Source organism: Diospyros lotus, chromosome 4 (assembly GCF_014633365.1).
Source record: "Diospyros lotus cultivar Yz01 chromosome 4, ASM1463336v1, whole genome shotgun sequence".
Classification (NCBI taxonomy): domain Eukaryota; kingdom Viridiplantae; phylum Streptophyta; class Magnoliopsida; order Ericales; family Ebenaceae; genus Diospyros; species Diospyros lotus.
The window spans coordinates 2,398,566-2,413,854 of record NC_068341.1 but is presented as its reverse complement, the minus strand read 5'-3'; the positions used below and the strand labels follow the sequence as shown (position 1 = coordinate 2,413,854).

The 15,289-nt window shown below is 36.8% G+C and overlaps 2 protein-coding genes across 3 annotated transcripts; both read right to left on the bottom strand.

Moving 5' to 3' along the window:
* Positions 1–2,406: 2,406 nt before the first annotated feature.
* LOC127800564 (phosphoenolpyruvate carboxylase kinase 1-like) lies at positions 2,407–7,469 on the bottom strand. Of its 2 annotated transcripts, XM_052335256.1 has the most exons (3): positions 7,045–7,469; positions 3,478–5,438; positions 2,407–2,795 (listed from the first exon to the last, which is right to left on the bottom strand). In XM_052335256.1, exons 2-3 carry the CDS (start codon positions 4,256–4,258, stop codon positions 2,740–2,742), a joined length of 837 nt encoding a protein of 278 aa, XP_052191216.1. In that variant the 5' UTR covers positions 4,259–5,438; positions 7,045–7,469; the 3' UTR covers positions 2,407–2,739. The 2 variants fall into 2 exon arrangements, with proteins under 2 accessions (XP_052191216.1, XP_052191214.1); XM_052335254.1 differs by lacking the exon at positions 7,045–7,469 and having other exon boundaries at positions 3,478–7,037.
* Positions 7,470–8,108: 639 nt separating this feature from the next.
* Positions 8,109–14,290, bottom strand: LOC127800175 (cryptochrome-1). The gene is made up of 5 exons (XM_052334634.1): positions 13,164–14,290; positions 11,736–11,957; positions 10,747–11,453; positions 9,197–9,875; positions 8,109–8,405 (listed from the first exon to the last, which is right to left on the bottom strand). The coding sequence occupies exons 1-5, from the start codon at positions 13,474–13,476 to the stop codon at positions 8,389–8,391; spliced, it is 1,938 nt and encodes a 645-aa protein (XP_052190594.1). The 5' UTR covers positions 13,477–14,290; the 3' UTR covers positions 8,109–8,388.
* Between the last annotated feature and the right edge of the window lie 999 nt (positions 14,291–15,289).

Below are 15,289 nucleotides of genomic sequence, written 5' to 3'. Positions count from 1 at the left end.
CCCCCGAAATCCAATAAAGCAAAGAAATGAATGCTGTGACAATAATTCAAGGGGCAGTGGACCCCAGCAATCCCATCATCTATCCGTATGATTGCTTAAGAAATGAATGCTGTCCGGGGCAAAGGGTCCTTATCTTAATCATCTTTGATTAACAGCGACAGTGTTGCTGTTAACTGCTGTGCTGTGCTGTGCCTATAATACATTACACATTTGAATTACCATTATTATTATTATTATTAATATTATGCCAAATCCAATGGCAAAGTTAGGATTCTCAAAGCATCATTTGATAAAAGTATACATTGCTGTGAAACTTCTAGATGCTGCTGCACAGTAATATTCCATCCTTCGCCACTTCCTTTGAGATTCTTATAGAGGTAGGTAGCGGGTACTACTACTCTCCAGCAACTTCTATTCCACTAAACAGCATATCCCAAATGCCATTCCTAGATGCTACTGCCTCCAGCTAATTTCAATCCTATATATATATATATTCCACCAGTTTGAAAATGCCTGACCAAAGATACTTCTTCAAATTGACACGTAAAAAATATATTTCTATTTCAAAGAGTTGAATTCAAACATTGCAGGCCCCTAACTTAGAATAGCGGGTTCAAGTATCGAGGGAACGGCAGGCGCCCCCTTATCAACGACGATATAAGTGCTATCTCCCCTCAAAATATAACTACGGAACGGAAGTACGGAGAATCCACCGTCCCTCACCTGACTCTGGGGTTCCGAATCAACGGCTGTTCTTTCGACATGCGCGCCTTTGCTTTCCCCCTTGCTTTTTTGCTAATTTTCTCTTCCCTCCACGCCAGCGACTCCAATTATTGGCGCGTTTAGGACCGTGGATTAATGAACTATGCTACGCAAGCAACATATGATCCAACGGCGGAAGGTGAGTTGTTCGGGAGGACGCCACCTTGACCTGGCCGAGAAAGCGAGAACGCGACCCGACGCCAACGGGCAGAGCTATCGTCGCTATTTCCCTTCTTCGTGGGATGTGGACTGCCTCCTTAATTTCAATTCTTCATCGATAGTCCCCAACTGCCAGCTACCCCTCTCCTTGACTGTTCTTCAACAGTTATTATCGGCACTGGATAATGATAATACAAATTAAATTATGGGGATGTCAGTTAAATTAATTATTATATTTTAATTTAAAGATTAACTTAATAATTAAAATTTAAAATAAATGAAATAAGTTATCATTTTTTTATAAGTAAATTATGTTAATTAATTACTAATTTTACAATTTAAGTCAATAATGTCATCCATAATTGATGTTTAATTAATTTTTCTCTGTTATAAAATGTTAGGGGCTAATTCATCCTTGGGCAAAAATATAATAGTCAATTTGGATTTTTTTTCTAAAAATTATTTTTAAAAGGACAAAAATAGTAAAAGTTCCGTAAACTGCTAGACAGGGATACATGTGATCTAATCGATTCTTGCAGGTAAATTTCATGATGTTTTATTATATTGTTGCTAAGTTAGTCAAGAAATTTTTTTGTTATTAGAGTCAAAAAATATATAAGTTTACATAATAATTAATTCAAGTGCCCAGTAGATAAAAGTGGCTTTTTTTTTTTTTTACACGTTGTGAAACTCTTTTTTCCAGTTTTTTATTCATATGAATTATTAACACTTTTGATCGTCAATGTCATCATATAACGAGGAGAAAAATAGATAAATCATAAATTTTGCTATATAATTTTATAAATCAATTACTGCAATTTTGAGATTTTAGAAAAGATTTTTCTTTTTGTTTTTAGATGGGTGAGATATGACAAACTGACCATTGAGCCTTAAAATAGACAAAGGAGCTATTGAATTTTCATAGATAAGATGAATGTGTCCAACAGTGTTAAAAAGATAAATCAGTTAGCATAGCCTAATTTATTTTTTTACTAAAATTTAAAAGCCAATTTGAGACTTCTCCTAAAACATTTTATTATAGTACATTTTTTTTTTTTATAAAAATGTTAATAAAAGATCAATTTTTTAATATAATATTGTAAATAACAGTAACCTTCATAATTGAGGCTGGAAGGTCTGGGCCAGATTCATCATCAGTAATTTTCAATTGTTTAAGCAATTTCTTTTTTCGTTCCTAGCTTATGTAAATTTGTCATCAGAAGTTTAAACCTATTTTTTGCTTTTTTGTTAAAGACTTAAAAGTAAACAAAGAGAGTCATAGGCAGACGGCTTTTTTCATGGAAAAAACTCAAAACTAGAGTTGAGTTGAGAATAGGATCTTGTATTCGACACCATATCACAAAAACCTTCATCCGAACTAACTACTGGGATTCAGTTACACGGGGTTTTGTTTCCGTCAATTGACTTGGGATCCGTAATCAGTAAGGAAACGGACAGTAAATGGAAAAACAATTGCAACTTATGGATCGATACATGTAGCTTGGATATAAAGATAAAAAGGCGTATTACACCACGAGGAAATTGGAAATTCATATACGTCGAAAGTACATTCATTTACTACAAACCAAAGAAGATGAAAAAAAGCTCAAGATATATCCACCACCAGCAGCAGTAGCCTACTCTCTCTTCTCTCTACGCTAAAAAAACCTCTTGGAAGCCTCAAAACTTTCAGCAAAGGATCATTAGATTTTCTAGTAGGTATATACCAAAGGGGTACGGTAGGGAGTCTTCTATGTTCACAACCAGGATCCAGGGTGCCTATACACAGGGTCCATATCGATGCTTTTGTAGTGGGTTTCAGGCCAGAACAACCAGTGATCTGGAATCTCCACCGCTGGTCATCCATGGATGCCCTGCACGCAAGAAAACAAGAAGCAAAGCCATGTTATCAGTCAATGAAACTGAAGGAATACCTTTAATAAAGAGTTGTTACGGTTAGTACTTGCTGGTACAGCTAATAAACATGACTAATACGAGGTAGGAGGAGAGGAACCACCGGCCAAAATTTAAAATCCATTATAAGCGTATATTCTTCTTATTAGCGTTTGAACCTTATATAGGCCACGTGATTCCCAGGTGTTTCGGTGTTTTGTTTGTTTGACCTGAAACTCTGGGTTTTCCTTGGCCATTTTTCCGGCAAAAGACAGGGCAGCCTAGTTATTTTTCAAAAGGAAATCCAGAAAACGATATTCAGTTCGAGGTAACAGATGAAGATTTCGAGGAAAAAGAAGCTAAGAGTACAGTAATTAACGATCAATTGAAAGAGACAAGATCACGAAAAACTAGAACAGAGGGATGTTCTCCTTCAGTTTCTCCTACTTTCTCATCAACCAAACAGGCAAAAATAACACGACGAGTAAAACTGCGTTGAAATTACAAATTGGAACTGAAAGGCACAAAATCAGAAGAACATAAACATCGAGAATTTACGGATGTTACAAAAAAAGATTTTCTTTAGAGAATCAATCATCATAAGGGGAGTAACCGAAAAGGACGCCTTAAAATTGGAGAAAAATAAAGAATGTGGGAACATACTGAGTACTTGCTCCGCGGAGAATCTTCTGGAAACATCTTTACAGAGCATCCTTCGCAGTAGATCCTTTGCTGTCGGTGAAACCGAGTGGAAAATTCTTGAAGGAAACCTGAGATTCGCGCGGAGCACAGACTCGAAAATCTCCGCCGCGGAATCGCCGTAAAAAGGAGGGATCCCGGCCAACATTATGTATAAAACGACCCCGGCGCTCCACACATCAACCTTCTCGTTGTAATCACGTCCGGCCAGGACCTCCGGCGCCACATAATACGGCGTCCCGACGATGCCGCTCATCAACTCTCCCTCCTTGAAACACTCCGCCGATCCGAAATCTGCTAGCTTCAGCCTCCCCCACTGATCAAACAAAACATTGTCCGGTTTGATGTCGCGATGAGCAACGCCTCGCCGGTGACAGTGCGCGATCGCCTCCATCAACGGCAACATCACGGCGACCGCCTCTTCCTCAGAAAAAACTCGCTCCGCCAGACGATGGAATAGATCGGAGGAGCTGCACAACTCGAGGACTATATGGAGATGACACTCGTCCTCGTAGAGGTGGAATATTTCGACGATGTTAGGGTTTGGAGACAGCAGTTGCATGATCTTGGCTTCGTTGTAGAGGCATTGGCGGTCGATGGAGTCATCCGCAATAAGACGCTTCTCGATCGACTTGACGGCGAAGGATTCGCCGGAACCGGCCTCGTAACAGCGGTAAACGATGCCGAATCGTCCCCGTCCGATCTCCTCGCACACACGATAATCTCTGTTCAGTGCCTCGCTCATCACTCACTCACTCTCTCTCTCTCTCTATCTTTTGCTTTCTTTTACAGCAAGAACTCTTATTTATAGACGGCGAGGCTCCTCTGGAGGAATTTTTCACGGAATATTCTGTTTGTCCTGGGCTACGATTCGATGCCGCCACGTGGTTCATCAACGGCTGTGATTTAACTACAAAGCGGGTAACGCTTCATCGTTTATCAGAACTCACAGCGTTAATTACTTAGTGCTTATCACTTTTTATCTTTTTTAATTTTAAAATAATAACAAGGTTGAGTATATTTACGGGACTGCCATTTTGAATCAAGATATTCCGTACAGGGGGAGTCCGGCGAGGACTCGGATTAGGATACGGTAACCGAAACCACACCCAGGAGGGATTTGACATTTCAGTTTCAAAAACGCCCCGTAATTTGGGAGTTATTTACGAATTAGCCACTGACTGTGCTCGTTGTTTGCATGTGCGTGGCCCGCATCATGGATGATGGGGATCCCACCTGATGGGCAGGATATGGCCCAAAAACTTCAAACCCTTCAAAAGCTGGTAAAGTCGGAATTGAGACCCTCCACCTCTTGATCTCTTTCAATGGGTAGAGATGCCCCATTTTCAGCCATTAGATCGTTTTGAACCACAGGATTGATCATGTGTTTGATGAAGAATATCAGTTAGATGTGTGTAATTTTCTTTTTAAAACTATGTAAGTAATTTAATATAACATCTTGTAAGAAATGTAATTAGCTTTTAACTGTATCGTAATGTGCTATCATGACATATAATTAATACCATTAAAACATTCCATTTGGCAAGCATTAAGGCCCACCACATGTGAGGAAACAGGAAGTTCTTTATGTGAATTTGATTTGCAAGAATTATTATTATTATTATTTTTGGAGGGGTCCTAAAAGATATAGATTACAAAAGGGGTCTCTTACCACCACAACAGAAAGACCCAGCAATTATGAAGCTTATCTGTGGAGTGGCTTTGGGCTGAAGGCAAGGGGTCCATGCCGAGCAGAAGTTGAGGCAATGTGGCATAGAGTGACGACAGTGTCAAGTACGAAGCAAGGACGTTCACAGACAAGGGGATGTGACAATTGCTGTGTAGCTCCAGACAATGCCTTCTTTCTTATGCCCAAATGGTCTGGTGGGTCCACAGAGAGCCACAGTTTGGTGGCGAAGTGTGAACTGTGGGAAGCTAGCAAAATGCTTCAGAGATTTTGATAGCCGAATCAACAGTTCAAACCTACTTGGACCAAAATGACTAGAAAATTGCTTTCCAAAACCACATCACTTGGCTGTATGCTTTTCATAAAAATACCATTTTCTTGCAGAAATTATATCAAGTGCAATACTGACAGACAACTAAAATACCTATAATAGAATAGCCAAACTCTAATGTGACAAGATCACAGCTCGGAGCCCACTTTGTGTTCTTCAATGGCAACAAGATCTTTTTGCATTTTGTATCAGCATCAACCAACTTTGTATTCTCAGGTAAATAGAGATTCGATTCCAACAAAACAATGAATAAAGTAACCATAACAGTATACGGACAAAGTTTTATTTCTATATAGAATGATATAACTTAGGAATAACCATATATTGAGAAGAACAACATAGTAAACTGACTCATAATTTCAAAAATAACACCAATGCATCATACTGATAACATTTTCTACACAAAGGTTTTGTAAGCATATGATTATTTTCCTTAAAATAATCAACTCATACAAGATAGCTGTCTGGTTAAAGTAGTTAATGAATTTTGCAGTGTCACCGTTATTTGTCCCTTCCAATATGTTACTTTAACTTGCCCTATCTTGGTGGGTCTATTGCTTAAGAATTAAGCATTTGTGCAAATTGGCATAAAAAATATGATAACCAAAAAAACCTATAGTTTCAGAAAGATTTTAAAGGTATTATTATCCATCTATGAGTTGTTGCATATTGTTTAGGTTTATTAAAGAATGCCCCACATAGAAAGTTACATCCATTCCTGGACCATATTTTAGCCAGATTCAGTTGTTTACAGAGTTAGAATACATCCAATCCTTCCTCGACAAATATATATATATATATTCAACCCTGTTACAGCTTCAATATTCAGATTCAGACATTTGCCCTTTTTCACATGTAGTTTTCCTGGACTATGCGATTCAAAATATCTAAATATTTTGATATTTATTTAGCTAAACAAGTGTTCGTGACCTTCGATAACTACCAAATTCCTTAAAAAATTTTAGTAAACCTGCATGCAAAAAGATTGCATTCGTGTTTCAAACTCCTAATACTCGCATTATGACTGAACATTCCCAATGTGCCAAAGCCGGAGCCTTGTTGGGTGCCTAGTTTTGATGTGCCAAGCTATAACAAAACAAAAAGCCTCCTCACTGCACAAGACTTTTCACTTTGAGAGAGTTGGAGGATGATTGCCTTTATATCCAGCCTTATCCCTTGCTTTACAAAGAGATTGTTCTACTTCTTACAACTCGAAACCTGCTGCCTTTCAGTCACAAAGAATCAACCTCAACGATGCTACGAACGCCCACCCTCATGCCAAGTTACATCAGTCCATGGGATTCCAAAAATGACAACTATAACCTCAAGCTCTCACTTGAAAAACCTTTGACTACTTTCTTCAACAATAATGCTAATAGTAAGCACATGTTCTCTTTGTTATTTTTAGTCTGTTTTAAGAGTTTTCAATTCTTCAAAAACTGAAAACGTATTTATTTTTATATTTTAAAAAGAAAATTATAAAAAAACCTCAAAACAACAAAAAAAAAATTACCTCGAGTATTTTTAGCCAAAACACTCCCAAAATCCTGAAAACGCAGAAAACAACACTCCTCTCCAACCCGGGCATCCATCTCGCAACCTCTTCATGGCAGCAACCCACTTTTCTTATCCTTCCCATTCGTTCTCACACCAAGCCACTGGTCGAAGCCCTGATTCCCTCTAAATTTACTTTTCTCTGCCACCGACCGCTACGAAGACGAAGAAGACGTAGCCGCATAAGACGAAGAAGTCAAAGCAGAAACAGAGGAAAAAGAAATGAAGCAGAAGGGGCGAAATCGGATCTGGTATCCGAGAGTTCGAAAGACGAGTCCGAACTGAAGGAGGGCCAGGGGAATGGAAGACGAGAAGGGGAAGCTCCAAGTGGTCGTCGCAGAGAAGAGAGATGGAGCTTGGAATTTCCACGGGGAGGGGGGAGAAAGCTTGGAGCCCTAGGGCTCTCTTTGTATCACATGGGCTCGACTCATCTTGGGCCTTTAAAGAGTAACCACAAATTGGGCCTTACAAAAATACTCACAAACCACATACATCATTTCCACAAGTTCAATAACGTACAAAGTGCGTACTTATTTATATATATGTAAGATGTGAGACTGATTTCTACAGTAAAAAAATATGACAAAATTCATCAATTTTAAAATATATATATTTTTTAATAATATATTAATATTAAATAATTTTAATTTACTGAATAATTAAATTTATTAAATAAAATATTATTAAAAAAAACATTCTCGACATAACGTGTTTTCTAATTTTTTGTTTTGAAAAATAATTTTTCAAAATGACAAACTACAGTTATTTTTGAAAATAAACTATCAAAATAGAAAATTAAAAATAAATTTAAAATTCAAAATTAAAAATTAGAAAGTAAAGAGAATGAACCCTCAATTAATGTTATATATTATGATTATAAATATGTGAAATCATTCAAGTGTATGCATAACTAAAAGAAACAGTGAAATACCAAAATGGCCTAGTTTTTAGAGCATTCTTAATCCTGTATTTGTAACAAATTCCCAATCACAATGAATACATTTATTAAGAGGCACACACACATTCTTTACCATGGAAAATTATGTAAATAAACAAAGACAGCCATACAGATTGAACACAGAGAAAACTGGGCTCCTCTGCTTCACTGTTCTTAATATTATTGCATCTTAATCAGTATTAACAGTCATCCCCCTCAGAGAGAATGATGTTTCATGTCAGAACTTATTTAATAGACAGCAAATCTACATCATACCTAAGCACAGTAATCTTGAAGCTTCATTTTGATACTTGATACTCCTTATGTTCCCTCCGAACAGGAAGGAATTTCTATGCTGAAGAGGCATCAACCTGCCATAGCTCCTGTAAGTGAAAAAATAGATTAATAGAATGCAATATTAGCATCTGAGCAAACAGAAAAGATGGGGGGAAAAGGGAGAAAAAACAGAATGAAAGAAAAGAAGAGAGAATGACAGAAAAAGGGAAGAAAAATGGACAAGCAAAATGAAAACCATCACAATTGTGATTTTTTATTCTTTGAGGTTGCAAGAATCTTTATTCAACAGCCCAAGTTAGTGAGTTCCAATCTTCCTCTCTTAATTGAAGAGAAGACCAAGCCAATGGAGTTCTTGTCTTTTTCTTTTTCCTTTAGATATAGTTAACTAATGATAAAACAACGAGATGAAAAACAAAAAACCAAAATGCATATAATTCTTTAGAAAATTTGAAATAGGCAAGTAAAATTGATCAGACTTCAAATTTAGTGGGTAAAACTAATTTATCTGCGTGCCAACTATACCAAAATGAAACTTCATGCATGTAGTTTGGAATTTTTATGCTGCTTGTAGCTTGTACATGAACTGTGCCCTAGTTTTAAGTTCAAATGATTTATCTATAGAAACAATCAAAAGAAAAAAGGAAAGGAAAGAAGGGGAGAGAGTATAAATTGACAGTTTGCCCACTTTTTTTAAACCTTTTATTTATATTTTGAGGAGACCCCCGGGGGAGAGAGAGGGGGGGGGGGGGGGTGTCAAAGCAGGCAAGGGAATAAGATAAATGCATTCCAACAGCATACAAGATAACCTTTCCTAAAGGATATCAACACCATACAAATACACAAGTATCTGTTTGCAAATTTATGAACAATAACTCACCATTTCCACACGAACTTTGTTCCTGGCTAGCATGTTCTTGCGATGTCTGCTTCATGTCAGAAGATTCAAGGTCTGGGACAAGCTTCCCTTTTGATGTTGAGGAATATGATTTGGGCACAGAAAACGAAATTATGCTGCTAGTTGTTTGCTTCTTAGCTGAGGAAGATTCAGCCGTAGAAGACAAGTCATCATCCATTCTCAAGGTTCTAGTCATATCATTCCCATTAGCCAACCTATTTCTGAGTGCCCTTTCTTCTTCTATGTACTTTGGCCTCTTTCTATACGCATTATTCATATTTTGAATGCTGGGCACCTTCTGATCATTGGACGAATTAGCAGGGCAAGAAGCTCTTTCCTTTAAAACTACCTTTGGAATGTTTGCGCTTCCAATTTCATCAGAATTATCAACAACTTCTTCACTTGTCCCATTTGAGTTTTCAGCTCTAGTAGTTAGTTCTTGTTCCCGCATAGTGAGTATAGCTTCAGTTAAATGATCTCTTGCGAACTCTATATCAATAATGGGCTTTGGGTAGTTTAATCCCAACTCCACCCCTGCAGCTTTAAGAATGGTAAGGGGTGCATCCCAAGGATGATGGATCCAGTCTGTTGGCATTCTTGCAAGCTCAGGGAGCCAGTGCCTCACATATTCACCCTCAGGATCAAAATTAAAGCCTTGAACCTGACTTTTCAGAATTCAAGAGAAACAAAAAATTCAACTGCCCAGAAGGGTGTGTATAGTCTAATTTATTTTGAATCTATCACTTGTTATCCACCATAATAACCAATTCTCTTTTATAATTTGTTTATGAAGGCGGAAAAAATGATCTTTAACTGGGATCAGATAGAGATTTACTTCAAAGCATGCATGAGAACACTACAAGACAGTGAACTAGTTAAAGACAGCACTTGTTTACCGTGTTCAATAATAGATCCTCATAGAGATTGGGTAACAGACATAATTGACTTCTACAAGAATTGTGAAATTGAAAATACAACAAGCTGATTTTTTGGTCAGTTTTCTTTATTTGCCAGTTTTTTTTTTTTTTATTCTTACAATTATCGAAAAGGATCCTCCAAATCTTTCTCATGCAAAACACCAGGACTCTCACCACACGAAACTCCCTCGAGTCTGTCCTTACTTGCAGAACCATCCAAGAAAGAAATCAACAGAATTGAACTACTAAATACAAAAGAAAACCTATAATTAACTGACTAGTTCCTTGCATGTACAAGAACCTCAAAATGCAGTCACTACCCTTCTAATATATGGTTTGTGCACTTCTCTAGAATTTTGGTTGGGGGGACACAACAGGATACGTAAAGTATGTTTGATAGTTCCTTTTCAAAACATAAACTAATGAGGTTCTCCCCAGGAGTTCACGTTGGCCATGTATGTGTCACTTTTCCGATGGTGCTAAAACTGCATAATATTTAGCCATCATTGGAAATATTTTATATGATATAATTTGCACTTTTAGTTAGGTAACATGTGGCATCTCTTGATATGAGTAGAACTTGAAGTACTAAAGTCAAGACAAAATCTTACATACCTCTGGGCTATCTAAACGCCCCAGTGCATGACCATCTGGTAAGCTCCCTGAGATATACTGCCAACCCAGGATATCACTTTCCAAATCAGCATCCAAAAGTGTGTCCCAGAAATATTTCATTCCCCATTGCCATGGAAGAAGTAGAAACTTAACGCAGAAACTTGAAACAGTCACTCTTATCTTGTTGTGTATCCACCCAGTTGCCCAAAGTTCTCTCATTCCTGCATCAACTAATGGGTAACCAGTCCGACCCTGTCTCCAAGCCTTAAAAAGTGTCTGATCAGCATTCCAAGGAAAATGTTTCAGGTTGCTCAGCAATGATCTTTCATGAGTAAATGGGAAGTTGAAACAAATATAACGAGAATATTCTCTAAGCCCAATAGCTCTAAGAAAAATAGCTGCACTCTCTTTACCAAAGCTGTTTTCTTCTTTTGCCCACAGTATCTGCTTCATGCGCACACAATGGAAAACTTTTCTCACACTTAATTCCCCAAAATGAAGATAAGGAGACAATAAAGATGTCGAGTTTCCAGAAACCTTTAGTCTCTCTCTAGAGTAGTCAATCAAATTTTGTTCAACAAAATCACTTAGTGCCTTGTCAGCATTGCTCCAACCCGGGGACCATCCTCTTCCTAACAAAGCATTACTAGACTTCTCTGATTCATCTTCAAGACCCAATTCCTCAATCGAACAATTTTCTACTCTTCCTGGAAATAACAGAGGAAACGACAAAATATTATCAACCACTCTTTTTTTCCTTTCTAAATTTTGCAAGGTCAACACTTTGGAGAGTTGAAATCATGGCCATATACTGTTGACATAAATAAAATGTCACCTAGGAGGCATCTTCCTTACTTCTTCTTTACTGCTGCAAACTTATTGCATATGCTTACATCTAGCTTCAGGAACAATGACACTTTAAACTAGCACCTTATTCTATTCCTAATCTAGAGCACGATTATATTGACAGAGATTCAGCCAAAACATACCTGCAGCTGGCACCAACTGCCATGGGGGAAGATGTGAAACAGGTTCCATTTGCATGTGCAAGCATTTATCCCAATAAGCGTCAAAGGTAGTAAAAGCATGCCCTTTCTCATCATATATTTCCCATGGTTCATACAGTAGATCTCCATTATAGGTTTGCACTGAAATGCCAAGTTCAAGAAGCTTTTGTTTGATGTTGTGATCACGATCCAGCGAAGGAGGATCTGGAAATATTAATAATACTTTTTTATTTAAAACACAACTCAGAAATTAACACAGCAACAGAAGTACCCAAACCTGACATTAATGTAAAGACTAAAGAACTCTATAGCTGTTAGAATTTCAAGCTTCCAAATTTTGTAATTAAAGAAAGAGGCCAAATATCTGTAATTACTTGACAGACTAAAAGTACCTCCTTAGGAAATTGTCAAAGAAGCGCAGGTACACGCAGAATTCTTTCAGGAATATTTTAGATTATAAAAAAGAGATTTTTGAGGAGATCTGGAAACACCACACTAGATTTTAATTAGGTTCTACTCAGTTGTGCCATTATATTTTGAGGGATTGCTGTGATTGATAAAAAGAACAACCAAGTGATTTGTGCACAATAAGTTGGCATTATGAAAAATTCTTAGCTTCAATGAATACAAACATCTTTCAAAAAGTCACAAACTGAAGCCTTTATCTCATCAGATTTCATTGTGCATACTTGTGTAATGTCACCAAAATATTGGTGGATTTTACATTCTCTTGTATCCTAAAACTTGTTCTTAGGGTGTCCCCGGTGCACAAGACTCCCCTCTTTACGAAGGTCGTACTTGTATGCAACTTTCCCCTTAATTTTTCCTGCAAAGAGGCTGTATTTACAACTTGAACTTATAATCTTTTGGTCATAAAGAAGTAAACTTACCATTGCTACCAAGGCTTGCCCTCTTAAGTAATATATACATACATATATATATATTCCAATTTTCTGAATATTTTTAATTTGTAACTAAACAATTCCAAATCCTTATGAACCAGGAAATAATTCTTGGATATAAAATCACTTAAACAGGAAGCATTACATCTGATGGACTTCCCTTTTCCTATCTTACCATCTGTAAATGTTGAGAAGAAGAAAATTCTAGCTCTTTCTGGTTGTGGGTTATGTTACCTTAAATTTTCTTTATTTGTGTCCATCCAAGCCATTTCAAACCACCCTAATTTTTTCAGATCCCCATTTTATTAATCATTCACTGTTTGAAAGTAGCAATAATAATAGTGCAGTTACCGAAAGAATTTCAACTTATGTATGTAAAATTTGACAGAGAAACCAAATAAGTACTAATAGCGCATCAATCATCAACCAAATTTCATGAGACTTATTGAGGAGAAAAGAAATATATTGCAGGAACATGGTTGCACTCAAGAAAAGAACTAGAACGTACCATAGAGATGGTTATATACCACTTTCGTCGCTCCAGTGGCATTGATGCATTCTAAAAGTGCATCAAGAGTACTCTCTGCTTTTATCAGCACAAGTGCAGCTCCAAGAGATCTCAAGGACCGCTCCAAGTAGGCAAGAGACTGCTTCAGCCACCATCTTGAAACCCGGCCTGGGTAGAATTGCCCTTCTTCTTTAGGGCACCATATGTACACAGGGAAAACAGACCCATCCCTTGCAGCAGCAGCTAAGGCAGGATTGTCCTCTATCCGGAGATCCCTTCTAAACCACACGATTGTTCTAGAGTTGCCATCCATATTTTATAATTCAGATCCTCCGCTTCAGTTTAAAAGACAACAAGAAAGCCTTAAAACCTTCAGGCATGAAGATACTGTTCTCTTGGGGCTCTCCCACAAATGTCCAGAGCTTTTCCCTTATTCCAAATTGGACATGGATTCAATCAAACTGCATCAAGGTATCCAATTATGGGATCTGGGTTTTGGCCTAAGTTCCTCAAAAAACATAAGTAGCTCAAAAAGTTGCCAAATCACCCTAGAAGCTACCAAAGTCTGAACCGAAAATTACCCAGAAACCGCATGAATGTCTGCTAACAATCTTTTGAATATAGCAAACCCAATAGAGTCAACCAGCTACGGAGTACTTGCAGCTTAAACCCTTTAGCCTCCCAAATATCCCCATTTAACCCAGCATCCATCCATCAAACTCTTACCGGCATAAAACATCTCTAGATCAACCTTTGAAATACGACCCGAGATTGCTGTTCACATACGAACCAGAGCAGAAAGCAAACCCAGCAGAAGAAGACTTCACAGAACCCTCAATTCTTAGAGGAACTGTCACCCACTTCTGGCCTAACAAGAAAGCTCTACGAGACGCGAGATTAGAGTTCATAGAACTATGGAGCTTGAATACGAGACAAACTACCATGATTCCTTCAGAAACATTAAATAATATATTATCCACGGGCCCACGAAGAACCGAAATATATAAAAGAAAGAAACGAGAAGGGAATAGACAGATATATACAATTATACAGTGTTTTAGTGTTGGAATTGGGTCTTCATGGGCAAGATGGAAGCTGACAAACGCTCGTTAATGCCACCAGCTCAGCCACTTTGGCCTCTCCGGTTCTCCCCAATCTCTTGCCTGCCATTCCTCCAATTAGGAATGATTCCCAAAAGATATCAAATTACTTTTCTTAGTTTCTGTTTGACGATTGGGAAGCTGACCCATCAGTGCTAATTGAACATATGCTTGTATTTTATTCATTAGTTTCTGTTTGTCTACAGGAATTTATAGGATAAAACAAATGCTTGTATTTTATTTATTTTTTGCACGATGAGAGATTGGATGGTTGTCTGACTTTTCTACCAATATTTCAAATCACTTCTACTATTATGTTTGAAACCGTGAAGATCAATATTAATAATTAAAATTACTTTTCTATTACAACCTAAACCGAGAGGGACCATGTTCAACAGGTCCGATGTACAGCGAGCGAGAAGGAGAGAGATCTTAAGCCAAGAACTATGATTCACGAAATCTTTTGAGAGTGTTGTTTTTGGCTTTTTTTTTTAAAAAATATTAAAATATTTTTGAGCCATTTATGAAAATTTAAAAAATCATTTCGTAATATTAAAAAAAAATTAAAAACCCATCTTTCAATTTATTCTAAAAAAAATTTGAAAATGCGTTTCCATTGATATTACGAAAATATCATAAACACATTTTAGGGATTGTTTTGTAATATTTTTTTGATTATTTTTTTAAATTTCTTATTTATTCTTAATTAATAAGTCATAATTCATGAATAATAAAATTCATGTTTATATTATTTTGAATATATTATGAAATTTATGTTTATTTTTTAATTAAATAATTATTTTTTATATTAAAAATTATATTTATAAAAAAAACTCTTATATTTTTTTATTTACGTATTTCCTTGCATTTCTATTTGTTACTTTTTTTTGAAAAATATTATTTCTTTATTTCTGTTTTATATCATATCTACTTTTTATTTCTATGCAATTTAGATAAAGAATACCTAACAATTAGATAGAGAATTGTTTTTCCTAGCATGCAGAAAAGAAGAGGCTATGCCCCCTC

What these genes read in the sequence shown, in the direction of transcription:
- LOC127800175 (XM_052334634.1), bottom strand. Translation starts at nt 13,476, where the DNA reads ATGGATGGCAACTCTAGAACAATCGTGTGGTTTAGAAGGGATCTCCGG. An exon ending in GCAGTTGGTGCCAGCTGCAG is followed by an intron (nt 11,454 to 11,735) that starts GTATGTTTTGGC and finishes TGTTATTTCCAG; the next exon opens with GAAGAGTAGAAAATTGTTCG. An exon ending in GGCGTTTAGATAGCCCAGAG is followed by an intron (nt 9,876 to 10,746) that starts GTATGTAAGATT and finishes CTGAAAAGTCAG; the next exon opens with GTTCAAGGCTTTAATTTTGA.
- LOC127800564 (XM_052335256.1), bottom strand. Translation starts at nt 4,258, where the DNA reads ATGAGCGAGGCACTGAACAGAGATTATCGTGTGTGCGAGGAGATCGGA. An exon ending in CTCCGCGGAGCAAGTACTCA is followed by an intron (nt 2,796 to 3,477) that starts GTATGTTCCCAC and finishes TCTTGCGTGCAG; the next exon opens with GGCATCCATGGATGACCAGC.